The sequence below is a fragment of the Urocampus carinirostris genome, chromosome 17 (assembly GCF_059441175.1).
Source record: "Urocampus carinirostris isolate Australia breed hairy pipefish chromosome 17, RoL_Ucar_1.0, whole genome shotgun sequence".
Taxonomy (NCBI): domain Eukaryota; kingdom Metazoa; phylum Chordata; class Actinopteri; order Syngnathiformes; family Syngnathidae; genus Urocampus; species Urocampus carinirostris.
The window spans coordinates 27,974,057-27,995,545 of NC_142365.1; the positions used below are offsets into that span (position 1 = coordinate 27,974,057).

The 21,489-nt window shown below is 38.9% G+C and overlaps 2 protein-coding genes across 3 annotated transcripts; both read left to right on the forward strand.

The window, feature by feature from the left end:
* The first annotated feature begins 931 nt into the window (after positions 1-931).
* On the forward strand, positions 932-9,795 carry LOC148349697 (maternal B9.10 protein-like). Its single transcript, XM_088320434.1, has 4 exons — positions 932-1,352; positions 3,725-3,862; positions 5,833-6,073; positions 9,245-9,795. Exons 1-4 carry the CDS (start codon positions 1,180-1,182, stop codon positions 9,458-9,460), a joined length of 768 nt encoding a protein of 255 aa, XP_088176560.1. The 5' UTR covers positions 932-1,179; the 3' UTR covers positions 9,461-9,795.
* Positions 9,796-13,591: 3,796 nt separating this feature from the next.
* On the forward strand, positions 13,592-19,511 carry LOC148349698 (heterogeneous nuclear ribonucleoprotein A/B-like). Of its 2 annotated transcripts, none has more exons than XM_088320432.1 (9): positions 13,592-13,750; positions 15,988-16,182; positions 16,249-16,417; positions 16,629-16,787; positions 17,923-18,054; positions 18,138-18,252; positions 18,341-18,505; positions 19,054-19,140; positions 19,209-19,511. In XM_088320432.1, exons 2-8 carry the CDS (start codon positions 16,010-16,012, stop codon positions 19,119-19,121), a joined length of 981 nt encoding a protein of 326 aa, XP_088176558.1. In that variant the 5' UTR covers positions 13,592-13,750; positions 15,988-16,009; the 3' UTR covers positions 19,122-19,140; positions 19,209-19,511. The 2 variants fall into 2 exon arrangements, with proteins under 2 accessions (XP_088176558.1, XP_088176559.1); XM_088320433.1 differs by having other exon boundaries at positions 18,344-18,505.
* The last annotated feature ends 1,978 nt before the right edge of the window (positions 19,512-21,489 follow it).

Below are 21,489 nucleotides of genomic sequence, written 5' to 3' on the forward strand. Positions count from 1 at the left end.
CTGTGGTCTGTGCAGCCTTTTGAGACTCCTTGTCATTAATGGGTATATAAATAAACGTGACTTGACCTGCATCTATGAATAAATATACCTGTAGACATGCATGCTATATTTCTTTTTGGTTTGTTTTTTAAATACATTAGTTTATTGCAATAGTCTGTGGGCTATACAAATAAACATGACTTGACTAAGCAAACAATATGTTCCTGTTTTAAGCACTTAATCTGATATTCAGGTTTGTTGTATTTCTGTATTTATTTTTCTAGTATTTATGTCATATAACTAGTAGTATTTTTGTAGTTTTTCTGTAGTAGTATTTTATTGTATTTCGGACTATTTTTGTGGTTGTATTTTTCTAGTGTTCCTGTATTTTTTCTGTAATATTATTTCTGTCTGTATTTTTGTTATTTTATTATTAATGTAGTAGATTTTTGTAGTATTTCTGTAGTATGTATTTTTCTTTTCACATTTAAAGCAAAATAATACATTAGGTTTCTGTTTTAAATATCAAATTTAGCTTTGTAGCAATTGTGTAGGATTTTAGTAGTATTTGCACAAAGAGGTAATGGGGACAAAGCTGGCACCCGAAAATAGTATTACTAGATCTTTATTTACTATTATATATATAAAATGTCATGTTATTTTTACTATTTTTGTTTGGCAGATCGGATTAAATAGCTTGACGAGCCGCATGTGGCCTGTGGGCCGTAGTTTGCCCAACCTTGTATTCTTATTTCTATGTAAGATGCAATTGAATGCAGCATCCTGTGACATAATTTTTAAAATTTTTATCATAAATATTACATGTTAAATGTTAAGGATTGGAAGAAACTAAATGAAAGGTATTTTGAATTCCGATAAAGAAATTGGTTAAAACATTTAAAATGGTAAAATTGCAGAACTAATCAGCTGCTTCGCTCCGCCCATGCCAATTATGTCAAGTCCCTTCAGGTGTTAGTTTCTTTCAGATTTGTGACAACATTTAAATGAATAGTTCAGACTAAGAAAGTTGAAGCTCCAACAGCAAATATATTTGCTTGAGATGTGCACTTTCTAGTTCTCTTCGCTTCACTTTTTACTTTTTTTTTTGTAATTTTTTAGGAGCAACCATTGTATTTTTAACCCTTGTTTTAGTAGAGAAGCAGTCTTGTCATTTCAGGTGCTCTAGATATAATTGGCGCGATGAAAGAGGAAATTGCCGCCGCTGTTTTCTTTGTGGGCCGCCTGGTCAAGCGCTACGGAAGTTTGGAAAATGAAGGCCGAGGACACTTTGCCGCCGCGCTCACATCAGTCTTGTTTGAGAGTTACAAAAACCACTGGCATCCTCATGTGCCCACCAAGGGGCAGGCCTACAGGTATGCTCCAACGCTGGGCAGTCAAGTCATGTTTATTTGTATAGCCTTTAATAACGAAATGTATCAAAGAGCCTCACAGATTCCGGCGCTTCATCAGTGCTGCTGCTGCTGGATCTCCTCACTGCCTTTGACACTGTCGACCAGAATAACTTGCTAGATCAGCTGGAGAAATGTATTGAACTCTTAATAGCTTAAATCCTTCCCCTCAGATAAGATGCGTTGTTAGATTCCGCGATATGACCACTATCTGTGGCGTTCCACAGGACTCAGTACTTGGTCCCCTCTTTTTCAGTATCTATATGCTCTCATTAGGTGATATTATTGGTGGGTATATATGTTTCCATTGCTTTTCAAATGACACTCAACTGTATATACTAATGGTGAAAAATGTTCTGTTGAGTTGTGGAAATTTGTCAGCCTAACTGAAATAATAAAATGGATGGATTGATGTTTAATATACTTAAAACCTTGGAGAGAAATCTGTGACTGGGGGTCTCAAACTTAAAATTGACAGTTCAGGTCTGTTTGAGGTGTAGCCAAAAGGGTTTTCCACAAAAACAAATCTCATCACATCACACTGTTCTCCAATTTTAATTCTCCACACAAAATAACATCTTTAAAAAAAACATGAAAAGTAATCCATAATTGTGTGTGTCAAAATGACGCATCTTGACTAAACCGCCATTACATGCAGGTTTTTACTTTTTTAAATCCCAAATTTCAGGTTTCTCAAAAAAACTTCATCACCACAATACTTTCTATCCCTTTTGTATTTTTATAGCTCAAGTTACGGAAATGTGAGGAATATGAGTTGGATGCATTTTCAATCATTTCAGTCACTACAGTACATTACACTCCCGCCCCCTTGATCAAAGGCACAGCAATCAATGCTTAAACCACCGCGTGCCTTTATTTCTGCTACGGATCGATGTTAGACACAACTGGGACATAGTAACATTCCGTCAATCTGTGACCTTGGTTTCGGCAACTGAGTGGTTAGCGCATCAGCCCCACGGTGTGGCTTCTAATTCCAACTACCGGTCTCCGTGAGAATTTTGCATGTTCTCCCCGTGCCTGCTTGGGTTTCAAAATGTGCAAGTCAGGTTAATTTCGACTGGTTGATATTGTTCCTATGTGTGAATGACCGAGTGAATAGTCTGTGTGCCCTGCAGCTGGCTGGCAACCGGTTCAGGGTTTGTCCACTGCCCAAAACGGCTGGGATAAGCAGTGCAGGGATGTTTATGATAGTTTGTACTTTTTCATATTACCCCTTAACCTGTAAGATTCGCCTAAAATCGCAATCCAAGACGCATCCAAATTATATTTATTGCTGTACTATTTGGATAATATGGATGGTTTTGGTCTCTTTTGAAAGGTAACCCTCTAAGGTCTCAAACTGAAATGATCACTGCAAATGCTACCAACTTTGCGTAATCAGAGTTGAAACACGCATAAATACGTATTTTATTCCCGCCTGTTCTTTATTTATTTTATTTTTTTTCCTGACATCAAATGCCTGCAGAAGACTCGAGTCTCTTAGCTGAAAAACAGTTGGGACACTAGCATAAAGCTTTACCTGGTCCCAGTTCGAACTTTGTCACAATCTGAAAAACTAAACATTGTATTTCACAAATTTTAATAAAGGTATGTCAGGGCAATTCCAAAAGTGGCCACTTGAAGAGGACCAGTTAACAGCACTGAAACCCTGTATTTTACTTGGGCCAATTTTTAGACACTGATAGAGTTGTAAATGTTTGACTTCTCTTTCCAGAAGTCAATCACGGATTGTGCACACTTGTCCGACAATATTTTAGTCCTGATTTGAGTACACATGGTGAATATGCATATTGTTATGTCAGCAATTTCATTAGCTAACCAATGTCAATCACTTGAATCAGTTGCTCCTGGCTGAAGATTTTTGAAACGGGTCATTTTTGTTTTCTCAGTACAGGCAGTCATAGGTTATCACAGGCTAAAGATCGTGACAAGAGTTTTGAAATTGGTTGAGGTGTCAATCAAAAGGTCAGAGGCTAATAGCCATAGTGGGAAGGATCTCACGAATTTTTACTTTTCAGCTGACCTTTTTAGCACGTTATTGGTGAGCTAGGGTTTGAGTTTAGTGTATCTTGTTTCAGACTGATCGTGATGTTTCTGTGACAATTACAATTTGAAATGGTGTTTTCTTAAATCACAAGAGTTTAAACTTTATGTGGCATAGAGTCCAGTGGCTGGTGACCTGTCAAGATACATTTATGTTTATCAACAGTCTGGCGGTCACTCAATAATAGAAAGTAGTTCCAAGCTTCAAAAAATATTGGTGACCACCTGTGCTAAATACAGTATCTTATTATTATTGTATTATTTTTATACAGGTGTCTGCGAATGAACCGGGTCCAATTACAGGACCCAGTGCTCCAGAAGGCATGCGAGAGAAGCGGTGTACACTATGAAGACTTGGGCCTTCCTCAGGAGCTCACTTTGTGGGTTGACCCAGGCGAGGTTTCGTGCAGGTTTGTGTTAGGTCCAGGGCAGGGGCTATTTTAGGTTCTGAGCTTCAGGGGTTGCTCAACACCTCCTGTCTGTTTTTTTTTTTTTCAAAAAATTTTTTTGCTTAAAGGAACAGTGTGTAATATTTATTGCCTTCTAGTGGTTTGAAAACTTTTCAGGAGGAAAAAAATCATTAATTTGAATACTTGGCAAAAATACTATTGTTAATTTTTATCAAAAAAAACAAATGGAATTGACTTTGAATTTTTATTTAGCGCTTCTCGAAATGTTTGAGCCTTCCCTGTCCTTTAATAGAGTTTTTAGAATGCTATCATTTAAGGGGGGTTGACTGATCACCCCTAAAACGGATTAAAGTAAGATGAGAGCAGATAGGCAGGGTGGAAAAAACGCAAAGGAAATGGACTGAACTGTTTCAAGGCAGTGGAGTATTTTTGATGCTGTGGTCACTTTTACTTTTTTCTTCCCATCATATTTAAAACTGTCCTTAATTCAGAATTTTTTTTTAAAAAGCCACAATCGGTTTGGGAGGGTTACTTTGAAAACAAAATCCGATTATGTTTCTAGTTACCTGTTAAAATGTCATCCAAATACCTTAAATATTGCAGTAATGTCACTTGAATACTTTCAGTTACTTTTAAATTACTCAAAAAAACTAAACTAAGTGAAATCAAATTTTGATTAAGAGAATTGAACAGCATAACCTTGAAAAAGTATTGGAGGGAACCAAGGTTATCTCGTGGTTTGCCAGTTCTACAAAAAATAACCACGTTGTATAGTTTCTCAAGCAAAAAAAAAATTCACACGGCAGACAAGTCTGTTTTAATTTACATTAAAAACCCAATAATGTTTTAACAGGGGATGCCAAACCTCTTAAATGTTGATTTACTGGCCTAAGTAAAACCTTCTCACAACAATAAAGTGATGGAATTATTTTAAACGCAAAATGCAAAAAGGCAACTGCGCTGCCCTCACAAAACTGCCGGCTCACACCAATTAAAAAAAAAAAAAAACCAAAAAAAAAAAAACGAGGGCTACATTAAAGGAGAAAAAAATGCAGCCAAAAACAAAAGTGCTTTACCTGCAACATAGTGTTGTGAATTGGCAGTCAATACAAATAGCGCAAACGATACGGACGTTACTATGACGCGGGCCTCATCTCTCGAGTGTCTGTGACTGGAATGATATTATACAATTCGTCTCGGTGCATTACGTATATGTAAATCTAGTTTTAAATATTGTATTCCTGCGAAGTAAATCTTTATTCCAAAGGGACGGTAGTTTATTTTGTGCTTCCTGGTGGAAAACCCATTCAGTAAAGAAATAAAACATTAATATGAATATTGGGCAAAAATACATGAACCCATACAAACGTTTTAAGTTTTATGAAAAAAAGTCATAGGTTAAGAAATGTATTTCTTTTAGATAAGTGGAATCCCTACTTAAATATCTGTCATGTTTGTCTGCCATGTTGCTGTGGCACTGGTTACCTAAGACTTATAACATTGGTAAAATGGCGGCGCCCTCTGTTGGCTGCGGCTGCATCGGCTCGCTACAACGGGTCAGGTGTATCGACATTTCGTTCTGTGTACATTGTTACAAAGAATGACAATACAAAGGAAATTATTATTATTATATTATTATTTCATTTCCGTTAGACTACAGTGCCATTTAGTCATCAGATATTACACACTAGGCCCTAGTGACGAGGGCTTTAAAGGATACCTAAATTCCAACACGACACGATCCATGCCAAATTGAAGTCGCATAATCCCTTCAACTAAATCTACTTACAATTTGTCTTTTTTTCCCCTGTGATAACAATACAATAACACTTTTTGGTATCCTAATTGCGTTACACTGTTGCATGTATTCATTTACTCCCCAACCCTGGTTGGGGGTTTTTTGTGTCCCCCCCTGGGTGGGGTACAATTAGTAGCCTTATTCAGAGTTTAATTTGAGACGTTTGTGGCAGGTACGGTGAACACGGCTCCCCCTTTTCAATCTCTGTGTTGAACGGAAGTCAACGCGCCGACGGCCAGTTTTCTCGCAGAGTCAACGACGCGGTGGAGCGTGCCAGTGAGAACGTACCATCGGAGAGTTCTTCAGAGGAGGAAAACGAAGAAGAGAGCGGCGGCTGCAGAAGCCACAGCCAATCTCTGTGCGATGAACCCAAAACCATTCCGACTGTTAGCAATCCCAAAAGTGTCTATCGGGTGAGTCGGCACAGATGAACACCGAGGTACTGTAAATTCTGGTCTCCAAGTCGCTACTTAAATCTACATTTTAAACACGACGGCTTACAATACAATGTACAGTATTTTCTGGACTGTCTTTCCAGTATCAGGATAAGTTCGTACTGCAGAGCTAAATGCTTGTTCACATTTCCAACTAAATGCAACTTGTATGCGAACTGTGTAAACGCCACAATTGTCACACATGCTCAGAAGACACGTAACATCCCAAGCAATTCGCTCATTGTTTGCGGAAGTACTCATGGATGCTAAAGCCGTAGTATTTCTAGCAATTTTAAAGTTATTGTGCTACCGAGGAAATAGTCCTACTCGTGAGGAAAATGTGAATTTCCCTTCGGGGATGAATAAAGTATCTATCTACCGGTGGGTGAGCATAGTTGTCCCCCAAAAATTAATTTAATCCAAAAAACTCTTCTTCCATTGAATGTTTTCTATTTTTCTCAAGTGTTGCTTTCTACACTTCCTCCCGCCTCTTTGATATGCAGGCTGCATGAATGCGCCTCGACCGTTCACACTGAAGTATCATTCCAGTAGATCAGATACGTATCAGATTTAGGACCACATATGAAAGTGGCCTGGTTCTGTGTTGAGAAAATCAGATTTGTACTGTTTATCTGAAATTTAACAGATCACATTCAGGTCACGTCTGTGCAAAAATCCAATTTTCCTGCAGTGTGAACCTAGCTTTAGTCGCACCAGCCAAAAAATGCATAAGAAAAACATGCATGTCGCATTTTGGAAATTGATTTAAAAAAACAAACATTGTAATCTTCAAAAGCAATTTAAAATGGAGAAAACTATACTAGTGTTACACGTATGTGCGCATCTTAGGCATGCACATCAGTAACATGGTAAGAGCATGCTTACCAAACTCGACTTCACTTCAAATCACCAAATCCAATGAAATATTCATCCTGTCACTTTTACCAGTAAACAACTCAAACTCGGGAGGAAAACGATAAGCCCTCAAATGTCCCCGACACAACAGTGCAAGGTTAAAATGATCATAACGGCCTAAAGCGACCTTTTGCGGTTAAGTGTGAAAATATGAGAAGTGATAAATGGTGCCGGTAAAACAATTTTCAACTTACTTATATCTTAATGTCCCACAAGTCGCAACTTCCCATTTAGTGTGGAAAATGCGGTAGTTAATTTTTTTCGTGAGTCCATGAAGGTGTCTGCGGCAACTTCGGACATGCGCCGGGCCCTGTGTTGACGTACAGGGTGGGGAGTGCCGCGTCTCTGGAAGGTCACCTCACCCCACAGCTGGCTTAGAACTGGTGCGGACCAGGAAATTTGTTGATTTTAAAACTAAGTATTCTAATGTCCCACGGTGGCTGATGATGCGATGTGCTCTTTGCACAGTTTACTAAATGTTAAAGAAACTCAATTAAGTGTGTAATCTGCTTGTAACTATGTACAGAAAAGTGATGCATTGTGCGGTGATTAAGACTCGTTTGCGGACTGTCTACACCAGTCAATGTTGCTCAACTAGCGCAGCAGTAAATATTAATTTAAATTTGCATTAATATATATACACAGGAGTGTAACAAAAATGACTCAAAACAAAACTATATTCTGTACTCAACTTCAGAAGCCTCTACAATCACAACAGTTGGTACACATGCTGAGCCATGCGACTAATCTTGAGCTTACCCCAAGCACTTGTGACAGTGATGGATAGGAAACAAAGTATTTCTGCTTCAACCAAAGAAAGACATGCCGACATGCGTTACTTACACGGTGGGGTACACAATGATCAAGCAGTTAAGTTTGACGACGGCCTAATATGGCGTCAGTTTTCTGCCGGAAAGGAAATGTACACCTTGTTGCCACACTGAAATATTTAATCAGCCAGCACTACTTAGATTCCAAACGCGTATGTATAAATTTTTAGTTGTACTACCAATACTTGGCCTCTTTTCTATCATATTGTCATGTTTGCAAGGGATAGGAGCGCTTCAGATCTATTGCATGTGTACAGGCATCTGAATTTTAGTCAGGACAGTAAATTGAGTTTTGTTTTGAGAATGTTTTTTGTCCACCTGTGCGAATGGATATTAATTGCTGCTCTAGTAGATTACAATTAAGTCTACAAACCAGCCTTAATCATGGTACAAAGTTACTTTTCTGTTCTGAACAATACCCAGCTAATTTTTTTAAGTATAAGAAACCGACACAAATTGCCATATATTCTGCACTATAAGGCGTACCCCCAAAATTGGTCTTGTCATACATTTTCCATAACTTTCAACGTAGGGACGTCAACAAAACTGTCATATAGGTCAGTCTAACTTTATTATTCCTTTAACGTTCCGACTGCAAACTGTCTGACGAGAAGCAAATGTGTGTCTCGGACACGTTGTCTGTACAATGATCCCAATCACTAAAATAAGTCATGCCACATATAATTGGAAAGCGTAAATTCTTGGTATTCGAGATATGCTGACCATTAAAAAATATGCTTATCACAGAAACATCACGATCAGTCTGAAACAAGATACCTGAAAAATATAAAGCCGGGGTAGTTCACCAAAGACGTCTTGCAGCCATCACGCATGATAACATGGAACAATAGTCTCGTTACATCAGTGAGTAGTAAATCTAACCATGTAAAATATTTACATATTCAAACACCCGATAATGCTGCATCCATGTACTTTGCTTTTTGACAGCTGTCTGTTTATTGCTGTTTACAAAAACACTAATTTTCTCGGTCGTAGACCAACCCAACCGCTTTAGCCTTTACAGGCTGTTTTTTTTTTTACCTACAAATGACTTTAGTCAATAGTTAACAATTCAAATGATGAGTGACTGGTTAGGGAGTTTATGTGTGTGATCCTAGGATGCACTATTTCTACAGGGAGAAATCAAGTCAGCAGCTGCTTATTGTAGTTACGAGAACTATTGCGACTCAATATTGATCCATACATAAGGCGCATGGTCAGCTTTAAAAACATTTTTAAGGCTTATAGTTATGGCTAGTTGAGTCTGTGGCTTTGTCGTTTCTTCCTTAAATTTACGCAGGCGCTTTTTAATCGGGTGTGCTTTGTAGTCCGAATTGACTGAAGTGCAGAGCTTTTGATTTTGATCTGCTGGCCCATTTAAGTGCACCATTCATGTTTCCCTCAGTTCAGCGAATTTGCTCCTGGAGCCCCACAGCCGTGGTTCCCTCACCCCAAAAGGAATCCATTCGCTGGGGATTCCTTCCTGCCTTTTGCCCCTGTCGCTCCTCTTTCACCTCAGCAGCAGTCTGCCTCTAAAGGTTTCACATCCTACCGGGACATGTTCACCTTCACCGGGCCTCGTTCGGATAAGTACCACTGGGTCAGCAAATCCCGTTCTTAGAACCCTCCATATCTTAAGAGGAGGACACAAGTGTCTAGAGACTGTTTTTGAAGGATACATTTAGACCACTTGTGCATGATTGAAAATATTTTTTGTCATTGTTTTTTATTGTCCTGACACTCGTGTTTTTCAGTAATTCTAATTGTAAATGTTTTTTAAACTCCATTAACTGAAAAAGGTTTATGGAACAAATGAGAATAAAATAAACACAATTTTTATGCGATTTCGGGTGGATCTACAATGTATTAAAAGTATTGCCAATGCACTTTATTTCTCGATTGAACACTTGTTCCCTCTGAGACCATATAAAAAAATAAAAGGTGTATTTCAAAATATGTCATGCGTGTTAAATTTTTTTCCAAATGTTTTGGGCAATAAGTGGAAAATTATACTTGAAGACTCTAATCTACTGTAATTCAATCGATGTGTACTATTTTTTTTTTCCCCTTCCCTCACAAAAGTGGTTTGTAAATATTTACTATATCATTTTTTTCTTTCACCCATTGGATACATACTTATCGACACTACCGTTTTATGCGTTACACTACCTTTTTTCAGGTTTAAACCAGACCAAGTCTGTGTGCGCGTATAAACCGCTCCAATTGCATTATATTCTTTTTCTCTAATGTTTATTTCTTCAGGTTTTAAACAAGCAGGTTTTTTTTTATTTATTTTTTTATTATTATTATATATAAATCTTGAGGCCTATTAAGTCCAGCAATCCTTCAGTGACTATTTTTGCTAGCTCCTTTCATCTTCTCCCTCTGCATGTCGCAATGTCTACATTTGATTGTTCCATGCTCCACTGATTCTTCGTTCTGACACCTTTTCGCACAATTCAGTATGATTTCACATCAGCTTTAATGTTCTGTTTAATCCAATCCTTGGAAGAGTGGAGACTGTGGTGATGATACTGTTTCTGCTATAAATCGTTTGCTGTCTTAACATTTCTTAAATTTCTACAAATGTCCCCCACTGCTCTCTCCGTCCCATAAGCACTGCCATTTCTTAATTCTCCCCTTAATTACACATTTAGTTTCTGCTCTACTAATGCTTACTTCCAAGGACTGATGCAGAATCTGAGCATATAACTGTCTTTGCTCAATCTCCATCCCCTCTAGTGCCACCAACACTGCCACCACCTGTGTAGTGTACACCTATTCCAATACTTGTTCTTTTGCTTTTACCCACTCCTTTCCTGTCACTGCCATCCTAAACCTTTTACACCTGTGTCTGGATTTTTTTGTCTAGTCTGTTTAAACCTGCACAAAGTCTCGATAGCCTGGCCTTTGACCTGATGGTACTCAGCCATGTATTTTTCTTTTAATGTCCAGCAGACATATCTACTCTTGGACACACTAACCTACAATTGCAAAATCCTCAAATACTCTTCATTCACCCAGCTGTCTTGTAGTACCTCTATTTGGGTGGTCAGTACATTGCCCCTTTCAAATTCACCAAGTAATTGGCCATACGCGGTTGTCTTTTCCTGCTCAGAGCTTTTGCTTGGAAATGGTCTACTGTTGATTAAAATACTGGTGGATACAATTCTGCAAGTTGAAGTGTTTAAAATCTAAGCTTAAACACTCTTATTCTATGGCATCTAGAACATTGGTGTTGTCCTTGAAGGAGGATTACTCTGGTTGTTGCATGGTGCATGCATTTTGAGTCATTGTACAAGCACTTGGACCTGATGAACATTATCCACACGAAAACAAACTGGAGATGAAATTTTGCATTCATTAGTTTCTGCTGTAGCTTAGCAATTCTGATAACTTCAAAGTGAATTTAGTGCATACACAACCATTAAGTCCAGTATATAAAGGGCACAGTTGCAACCACAACTTGGTCAAGATGTCAACAACGCACAGACCCTGTTTTGGATGTACATAGCTAAGGAATCATTTCTATAGAAGATCATTAAATGTTCATTATTAAGACACTTTGTGATTAAAAACCCATAGATCAAACTGTAAACACCAGCGAAGCCTACGGAGCAATTTTATAGTGTGGAAGGATCATATTGCATGCACCTTTCTTTCACATTTGCGACCTGCGTTGAATGGACATAAGTCCGTAAACTCTGCAGTTTTTTTTGACATTTTCATAAAAGTACTCTGCTTTTACCTTGTTTTGAAACTATTTTATATAGGGGAAAGACGCAGTCAAAAGGAATTTTAACCATATTAAGTAATTGTGGAAAGGGGACAGGTTCGAAGTGGTAAATTGTTGACATGGGACACAGGTTCTGGCATTTTCATAAATTGTATCAAATCCCCAAACGTCACAGATAAAATGCACAAAAAATAGCTTTTGTCTGAAAAACAAGCTTGGCAGTTTTACTGAACCTTGACTCAAAGAAAGCCTATATATTTGAAAATAATATATGATGGGTCTTGGGATCAAAAATGTTCTTGACCCCTGATCTAGAGCTTGCTGCATTTTAAGATAATTGGACTGGACATTATTACCTATATTATGTTTATGTCTGTGTATTGTCAGTTGATGCAATAGCTACATATATTCCAGCCTGTTCATCCTAGAAAAGGGAATTACAAAAAATGGAAAATTGAACAAAGGTAGAAAAAAAAGCAATCTGTTAAGGAAAAAAGAAAATTAAAAATAACACACGGGAAAGAATGGGGAAAAAAAAGAAGGAAAACAAGACAGGTTTCTGTTTTGTTTTTTTATCAGTATATTACAAATAAGATATGTATAAAATGAATTCATTGTTAAAATCTATTCTATTAAATCACAAAGGAATATTTTTTTTTCCCACAATGCCATTAACTTTCAACTCATTTAAACTTTGAACATTTTTCCACTAAGCAACTCTAAAGACAAGCAACTGGAATCCCTGGGGTCATTAAAAATATTGACTTAAAAGTGTAAAGTTGTGCATTTGCTATGCCCCCCCTCTGATACTTGTCTGGTGACGCCACTGGTTGTGCACATAAATTAGGCAGTATTCCAGAAAAGTGAGAAGTAGCGTTTTCCAACCTCCGACCAGGAGGAAAGATATGTACAGTACCCCTACTGCCTGACTAGGACCTCCCACCTCAAGTGTTATTTCAATGATATTTTCCTGGTTGGAAAATCTGCCTTTCCACTTGACTTGAAATGCTTTGAGGTTGTATCTTGTACAATACGAGTAGGACCATTTCCTCGGATGCAGCATAAGATTGAACTTGAAAATACTTTCATATTTCGAACACACGTGAAGAAAATTACTAGAACATCTTTGCAACATTGCTAAAATTCGTCCTATACTGTCTCTGTCGGATGCAGAGATTATAATTCACGCGTATGTTATTTCCCGTCTCGATTACTGTAATGCACTATTCTCCGCTCCCGAAGTCCAAAATCAAGAGTGTTCAGCTAGTACAAAATGCTGCAGTGAGGCTTTTAACTAAGAAGGGGAAAGTTTGATCACATCACCTCGATTTTAGCTAACTTGCATTGGTTCCCTGTTAGTTTAAGATGTGATTTTAAGGTTCTCTTGGTACAATGCAAAATCATGCATGGACTTGCGCCCTCATATCTTTCAGATTTAATTTGACCCTATGTTCCGGTACGGAGCCTTCGTTCTGAAAGTGCTGGTCTACTAGTGATTCCAAGAGCCAAGAAGAGTTCCGCAGGTTCAAAAGCATTCTCCATCCGAGCACTGGTGCCATGGAATGCTCTTCCCCTTGAGATCCGATCTGCAACCACAGTGGAAATGTTTAAATCTAAGCTTAAAACACACTTCTACTCTATAGCAAATTAATAACCTATATTTTTTGTTGACAATATACATGTATTACTTGTTATTGTAACATCCATTGCAGCCTGGTCATTCTGAGAGGGGGATTATCACATGTGCAGTCCCTTCTCAAGGTTTCTTCATTTTCCTCATCTTGAGGTTTTTGAGTTTTTCCTTGCCCTCATGTTGGTTTCAGATCAGGGGGTGGTATAGTCTGTGCAATAACCTGTGCAGCCCTTTGAGACTCTTTGTGATTAAGGGCTATTCAAATAAAAATGACTTGACTTGACTTCCCCGGACTAAAGCACAATAACAGGAAAGACATTAGGTCGCTGAATGGCGTCACTTCGCACTGCAGCAATCAAACCAATACAAGTCGAGTATTATTGGCGCGCAGTCCTTTTTTGTCCAATTGGGTTGGTGGACACTGGAAGGTAGCGCTGTGCAGGGTCACATCCGGTTGAATATAAACCGCCACGAGTTAGCGGCGAATTTGGAGTGTCCATTTTGAGTAAGGATCCGGCGTCTCCCTCATTTCCCCCCCTCACGTAAGACGGCGTTGCTTGATATTGTTGGGATATAAACGGCTTTTTTGGTAACTTCAAGAAAATGTGCATTAACCAGTGTGGCTACCATTGAGCAATTATTGTGCTACGACAATATTTTCTATAACGGGAACACTACGCTATCTTTGAGCTAGGTGGCTAACAGTGGCGTTTTCATCTCGAGGCTCGTGTTACGTAGGGCGAATGAATGACTCGCACGTAACGGGGCGAGACTTTGTCCTAAATAAACCTGCGAATCACATATTTGATATCTACCTGATATTTCTTGCTCAGTGTTGAAAGTTCACAGAATGTTTCGTTCCATTTATAATGCCGCGGCCTTGCGTGTTTCCGCAGGCGCGCTTCATTAGCATTAAGCTTTCCGTCTTTTTGTTATCAAACATTTGCTCGTGTCGCTAAGTAAAATACGCGGCTGCGCAATAGCTCCATGTTTTTTAAAGTACAAATGAATTATGTTAAGATTGAATTTAATGTACAATTACAAAAGGCGGTTGTTTATGTTTCGATTCGGTGAAAAAGCGTGTGTTTGAAAGGTGCCACTGTTCAATTATTTTCACTATTGCCCAAGCTACTGGGCTCTCGGATATTTTTTGAAGTTCTATTAAAGGCTAACAATGTCCCAGCAAGTAACTCTAAGTTATGTGATTTAATTTGCAAACAATGCTTAATTTTAAGCCATAAGCAGTGTTCATTTTCCTCTGAGAAGTGATGGGTCCCGGGGACTCGCATGCTCATAAATCTATGGGTCCCAACAGAGATCTACGGGTCCCCAAAATTTAGTTATCGGGATTGAAATTTTAAATCGGCGAAAAATTTATGATATAAATCAATACATTCATTCAGTTTTAATCAAAGTTTACTGGTAATATAAATCAGTTATAACTTCAATATTTTTCAATTCATTATACAGCAGAATATTGCTGAAATAATTATACTAATCTATATTTTCAATCAGTTTTAATCATCAGTTAATTGGTAATACAAAGCACTTATCACATCAGATTTTTCAATTGACAATATTGTACATTATACAAAATAATACAGCTCAAATGTTAATCTATATATTCATGCAGTTTTAATCATCAGTTAATTTGTAATACAAAGCAGTTATCACTTCAGATTTTTCAATTGACAATATTGTACATTATACAAAATAATACAGCTCAAATATTAATCTATATATTCATGCAGTTTTAATCATCAGTTAATTGGTTATACAAAGCAGTTATCACTTCAGATTTTTCATTTCATATATTAGTGGTTTGCTCTCCCGCCACAGTTGTAATGCCTTCTCAAGGTCCAATCCATTATCATCTTCCTCATAGCGTAACCAGGAATATAATTTAGTCCATTTTGGCAGAAAAGTCCTTTTTTTGCTAGGAGTATTCTTTTGTTTTTTCTTTCGTCGAATCGTTCGCTTCAACACACGTGTTTTCCTGCCTCCGCGATCATCCGAAGAATTTCTCCGCCTTTTTTCGTGCCAAAATTATTACTGTTATCAGTTTCTGCATTATGTTTCGACTTATTACTGACACTGAGGAAATTACCATTTCTGTGTTGATTTTTACCTAATACTGTTTTTTCGGAGATATACTTAACCTTCACCTTCACTCAACGACAACCACCACAACAATGACGTATTCTCAAAGCAACGAGATCTCGTTTGCCGAGATCGGCGTGCAGACAAAAACTCGAACCACGAGAACAAAACGACAATGGCGGATCTGCCTGACGAAAAGTTTGGAGTGCGGTAAATCTTTGTTTAAAAAAAAAAAGGAAACGGACAAGAATGACAATTTTGTGTCAAAAAAGTTGCATCTCGGGGACCCGCGTTAATTTGACACTAAGCTTCCCCAGCAAAAATGATGCGTAGGACGCAGGGACGCGGGCAAACGAGAATACTGCATAAGTAAACGTTCTAAAGTCCGGGATGCGTTTAATCTTTTTCGCCCTTCAGTTTTGCCACAACCTGAAGCTGTCAACATTGCGTTGTTTTACTTAATTGCTGCCAGTGTAATTACAGACCTGACAGTTCCTTATTATGCAGCATGTTTTTTTGGGGGGTTGGATTTTGAAAATGTATTTTCTGTCAAACAAATAAGATAGGCACTCAAAAGCTTCTGCTTGCACACTTTGTGCACATGTTTATGTTTTATTATTATCGCAAAGCTGTTTTTGCCCTGCATTCAATAATCCGGTGTATTTCTGCCTCTCATCAGGCTTAGTTAACGATCCGCCTTCATGATGGCTGATGCTGACCTGCTGCTCATGGAGACATCAGAGCTGAATGGCAACGAAGGTGAAGAGGAACAGAATGATGCTGCCGCTGAGGCTGAGTTGATGGCCGACGACGAAGTCGAAAGCCCGAATGATGGAGGGAAGATAGACGCCAGCAAAAGCGAAGAGGATGCTGGGTGAGTGTGCCTTAAACAGCAGGAAATTGAGCAGCTTTGTGTAATCAAACCCCCCGTTTCCTCCAGCAAAATGTTTGTAGGTGGTCTAAGTTGGGAGACAAACAAGAAGGACCTCAAGGACTACTTCAGCAAGTTCGGCGAGGTTTCGGACTGCACCATAAAAATCGACACTGCCAGCGGGCGCTCCAGAGGTTTTGGCTTTGTGCTCTTCAAAGAATCTGCCAGCGTAGACAACGTAAGTTTTCTGAGAGCTTAACTAATGTTTATTTCTTCAGGTTTCAAACAAGCATGTTTTTCTTTTTTTTTTTTTTAATCTTGTTGAGGCCTATTAAGTCCAGCAATCCTTCAGTGACTATTTTCGCTAGCTCCTTTCATCTTCTCCCACTGCATGTCGCAATGTCAGAGCTTTTCCTGGTCATGTGATCTGACCGTGTGCTTCGTCGCAGGTGTTGGCGCAAAGTCAGCACAAGCTTGACGGTCGCCAGATTGACCCAAAACGGGCCCTGGCCATGAAGAAGGAGCCCGTCCGGAAGATCTTTGTTGGCGGTTTGAACCCGGAGGCCACTGAGGAAAGCATCAGGTCACACTTTGAGACCTTTGGAGAGGTGAGGATATTAGGGGATAGGAGAAGGAGCGTAGGTTGGAGACATTTTAGTCATGGAAATGGTAACTCATCATATAGTTTAAATCGCGGGGTCTAAAACATGGTGCCCATTGGCCCCAAAGAACACCTGAGTAGCCTGTGTACAGGTTCAGAATTTTTTTTTTTTAATCTGACATGTTAGTAGTTGGGCAGCACTGTGGTTAGCGCTTGTGCCTCACAGTTCTGAGGTCATGAGATTGAACCTTCCTGTGTGTAGTTTGCATGTTCTCCCCGTGCTTGCGTGAGTCCTCCGGACACTCCGGTTTCCTTCCACATTATAAAAACATGCATGTCAGGTTAATTGGCCGGTCTGAATTGTCCCAATGTGTGAATGAGTGAGTTGTCGGTCTCTGTGTGCCCCGTGAGTGAGTTGTCGGTCGCTGTGTGCCCCGTAACTGGCTGGCAACCAGTTTAAGGTGTGCCCTGCCCACTGCCCGAAGATGGCTCGGATGGGCTCCAGCACGCTCGCGAACCTACTGAGTATAAGTGTTACAGATGATAGCTAGATGGATGGATGTTAGTAGTTGGCCTAGCCCATTTTAACCACACTTTTAACAATTACAGCATGGTAATAACATGATATGAAGTCGTTTTAGGAATGTTTACGAAACTGCCAATCGGTAACAAAAAGAAGCTCTTGGCTTCAAACTCCTGGTTTCAATAGTACAATAGAATAACCCTAACCCAGAAAAATGTTTTTTCTGTTTTGACATATTAATTTCATATCAGGTGCTTGGTGCCTTTTCATGTGAGTCCCAAAATGTTTAATTGCACTGATGGGTCTTTGTGCTCACATCGCTCAAGCGGCACGTATAGCACTTTTTTCCTATTGAGGTTTGCTAGTCATCATTTTTGTCCACCAATCACTGAGATGCAAAGTACCCTCAAAAATGCGGAACCACTCCCATTTATCTTTGAAGGTTGAAATGGCATACTAAACTGCGAAAGCATTATTTGTGAATTTTAACACCGGGTTCATTCAATGTTTTTAATATGTCTGTCTTAAATCTGAAGTTGGTGTAATTTTTCTTGTTTGGTATGAGCATAAATGGGACCACTGAAAAGATAAATTTTTTTTTTTTTTTTTTCCTCCCCAGATCGAAACCATCGAGCTCCCCCTGGACCCTAAGACTAAAAAGAGAAGGGGCTTTATCTTCATCACATACAAATGGGAATCTAGTGTCAAAAAGTGCTTGGAAAAGAAGTACCACAATATCGAGGGTGGACGGGTCAGTTGTCTGTTAGTGGTTTGGGGTAATTTGGGGGGGGGGGTCCTCTTGCTGGGATGTAATGTTAAGGTGTATTTTGTTAGTGTGAGTTGAAGATTGCCCAGCCCAAGGAGGTGTACCAGCAGCAGCAACAGCAGCAGTTCTTTGGTGGAGGACGTGGCGGTGGCGGCTTTGTCAGAGGAGGCCGAGGTCGTGGAGGTGGGCGCCATAGTTTGATCAAGAAGTCTATTTTTCAAATGGGATCCAGGCGACTTGTGGGCTTTGCATAATTGGTGCTGGTTCTCAGCAGCTCCAGGCCAGGGCTGGAACCAGGCTGGCGCCAGTGGCTATGGTGGATACTACAACCAGGGATACGGCGGGCAAGGCTATGGTGGCTATGGCAGCTATGGCAGCTATGGCGGCTACGACTACCCTTCTGGCGGCTACTACGGCTACCCTGGATATGATTACAGTAAGCACTCAGCCACTAATTTGTAAACTTTTGAGTTTAAGTCTTGTCTTGCTTCCTTCAGTTTGCCTCCATATAACTATTTTTCTTATTGCGTTCATGGCCAACATTCAAATGGCTTGTTACATTTTTGCGTGTTTTCAATGCAAATTATCAAATATGATGCTTAAGAGTTATTATATTCAATTAGTTTTATATATGGATGTTTTATATATGGATGAAACTGTCTCTTGGAAAAGAAATGGGCAATGAAACATGAAAATGATACAAGACCATCTGCACCAATTGGTCATTTTTCTTGGGTTGGCCCCTTTGCAAGTTATTTCAACACAATGCGGCCCGCGACTCCATTTGCCCAGATTGATTGGATGATTTTAAGGCACAAATGTAAATTTTTGATGTGGGTGATAACCTGCACCAACCAGTTAAAACGAAGAACGTATCAGAAGTTGTGTTATTGTACATGTATATAGATCAATAATGGTATATGGAAATGTATGAGGGGTTTGTTGTATGCTAATTGATGTGGTGTTTTTTGCATGTGCTGACAGGCCAGGGCAGCGCCAGTTATGGCAAAGCTCCTAGACGGGGCCACCAAAGCACCTACAAGCCGTACTGATGCCCAAAACACGTGTGATGTATGCATACATTTAAACTGCCAACAGTTGATGTGGCTTTAATTTTTTTTTCCTTCCCCTTTCCTTAGGGTCCAGCAAAAACGCCAGACTGGGTGCGACTCATTTTATGACAGCCCATTTGTACAGAAAAACTAAAATGTAACTTTTTTTAATTGTATGAGTTGCTTTTTGTTTCTAGGTTTTTTTTTTCCCCCAGCATTTTTTTCATCCCAGCATTTCCAGTCATGGGAAATGTAATTTCACTGTACTTTTTGGTACCTGTTTTGATTCTAATGTTATTGTAAGGGTATTTTACATGTCAGCTGGCTTTACAGATTGGACTAGTTGGTGCTGTAAAGGAGCTTTTTTGACAAATAAAAAAGGAAAATTCACTGCTTGTGTGAGTTTTTGACATGGGTATGCCCCACTGATATAAATTGTTATGACTGCACTGATATGGGTTTATTAATGCGTTCGCTATAAATACAAAATATTTTGTCCCCACCATATGCAATCACTTGAAAATTACACACCCTTTGATGTAATGCCAGACAACTAATTAATGCAACTATGTAGTACATGAGAGAATTCAGTCAAAACAATGTTAATGAAACCCGTACGAAAAAGGAAGAGGTATATCCAAGGGGTGTTAGAACTTCAGACAGCGGACTGGATATGTTGAGCTGAAATTATGTGAGGGCCGATCATTCAGCTCGGCAATCTTAAGTCTTGCCAGGCGATCGGCTTAGCGACCTCGTAGCTTGCCTTGGTAGCATTGGGCTATTGAAAGAAATGTTCCCAAAATTGAAGGATGGTGTATCGAGTGTAACATCCTTTGCAAATACATATTTCTGTGGCTTGTAATTGGCATTGTGTTACAAAGAACTTAAAATTCATAGGAATGGAAAGTAGTTTCTATTACCTTTTGGTTTTTCATCACATAAAAACATCCCTACCTTAAGCTAGATATGTTTCCCTAATTTTGTTGTTAAAGCCCTACTGTGTAATTGACCACTGATGGCACCGTTGACTAATACTAACAAAAACCACGACTGTAGATCAGAGCATGGCAGCAGGATGACAAAACATGGCACTGACCTCGCTAGGCACTCCACTATGTAAAGAACAAAAAATACAAATTTCTCGACCTGTAATGTTTTTTAAATGCAGAAACTGAATTTATTTTCTGGCTTGTATTCAAATCAGATTTGTTTTTGTACCAATAGGGGCACTAAATATTACACACTATCCCCTTAAAACATTTGTCACTGAATACATCAATACTATGATGATGCTGGTTGGAGGGTACATTTTTCAAAATGACTTTTTTACTTCAGGATTTACATCTCCCACCATAATAAGTTATGTTGAATCATGCAAATAGTTTTTCTGGATGTGTGTAGACCACAAAATGGTCTGGAACGTATTTTAATTAGAAAACAAGTAATGGCCCTGCTATAAAAAACTTTACAGTGAGTAGTAGGGAGGCTTAAGAAGTTATCCCCCAAAGTTCATTAAATAACTTACAATTTTAAAGCTATCCTTAAATGTAAGTCACAAAATGTAAAGCTTACTTTACTACAAGAACCTTGTAAGAAGTCAATAATGGTATTTAAAACATTCAATTCAACAGCGGTTTTCACAATCATCTTGGTGCATTGCCGCCCTTTAGAATGTCATTGTTAATGTGCAAAATCTGCATTATTTTCATTGTTCAAAAAAAAAATTCAAACATGACTTAAAACAATTTTAACTGATGACCCAAAACTCGCTTGCAATTTACCTGTTTATGTAAGATGTTTGCATAGTAAATTCAAATTTTAGGGCTTTGAATTCCCATTTTATCAAGGGTCCTTAGCGTATTACATGACGCTTAGTAGAAAAAAAAAATATTTATATACAGTAAAGAAAATAAGTATTTGAACACTGCTAGTTTGCTATTTCCCCCACTTAGAATTCATGGAGGGGTCTGAAATTTTCACTGTAGGTGCATGTCCACTGTGAGAGAGTTAAACCAAAAAGAGAAATCCAGAAACCACAATACACATTATTTGTGTGATACTGCTGCAAATATGTATTTGAACACCTGAGCATCATCTAGAATTCTGACCCTGAAAGACCTATTCTGCCCATTAGAAGTCCACCTACACTCCATATATCATCCTGAATCAGATGCACCTGTTTGAGGTCGTAAGCTGCATAAAGACACCTGTCCACCCCATACAATCACTAAGACTTTAACTTGTAACATGGCAAACACCAAAGAGATGTCCTAGGACACCAGAGACAAAATTGTACACCTACACAAGGCTGGAAAAGGCTACGGAACAATTGCCAAGCAGCCCGATGAAAAAAAGTCCTCTGTTGGAG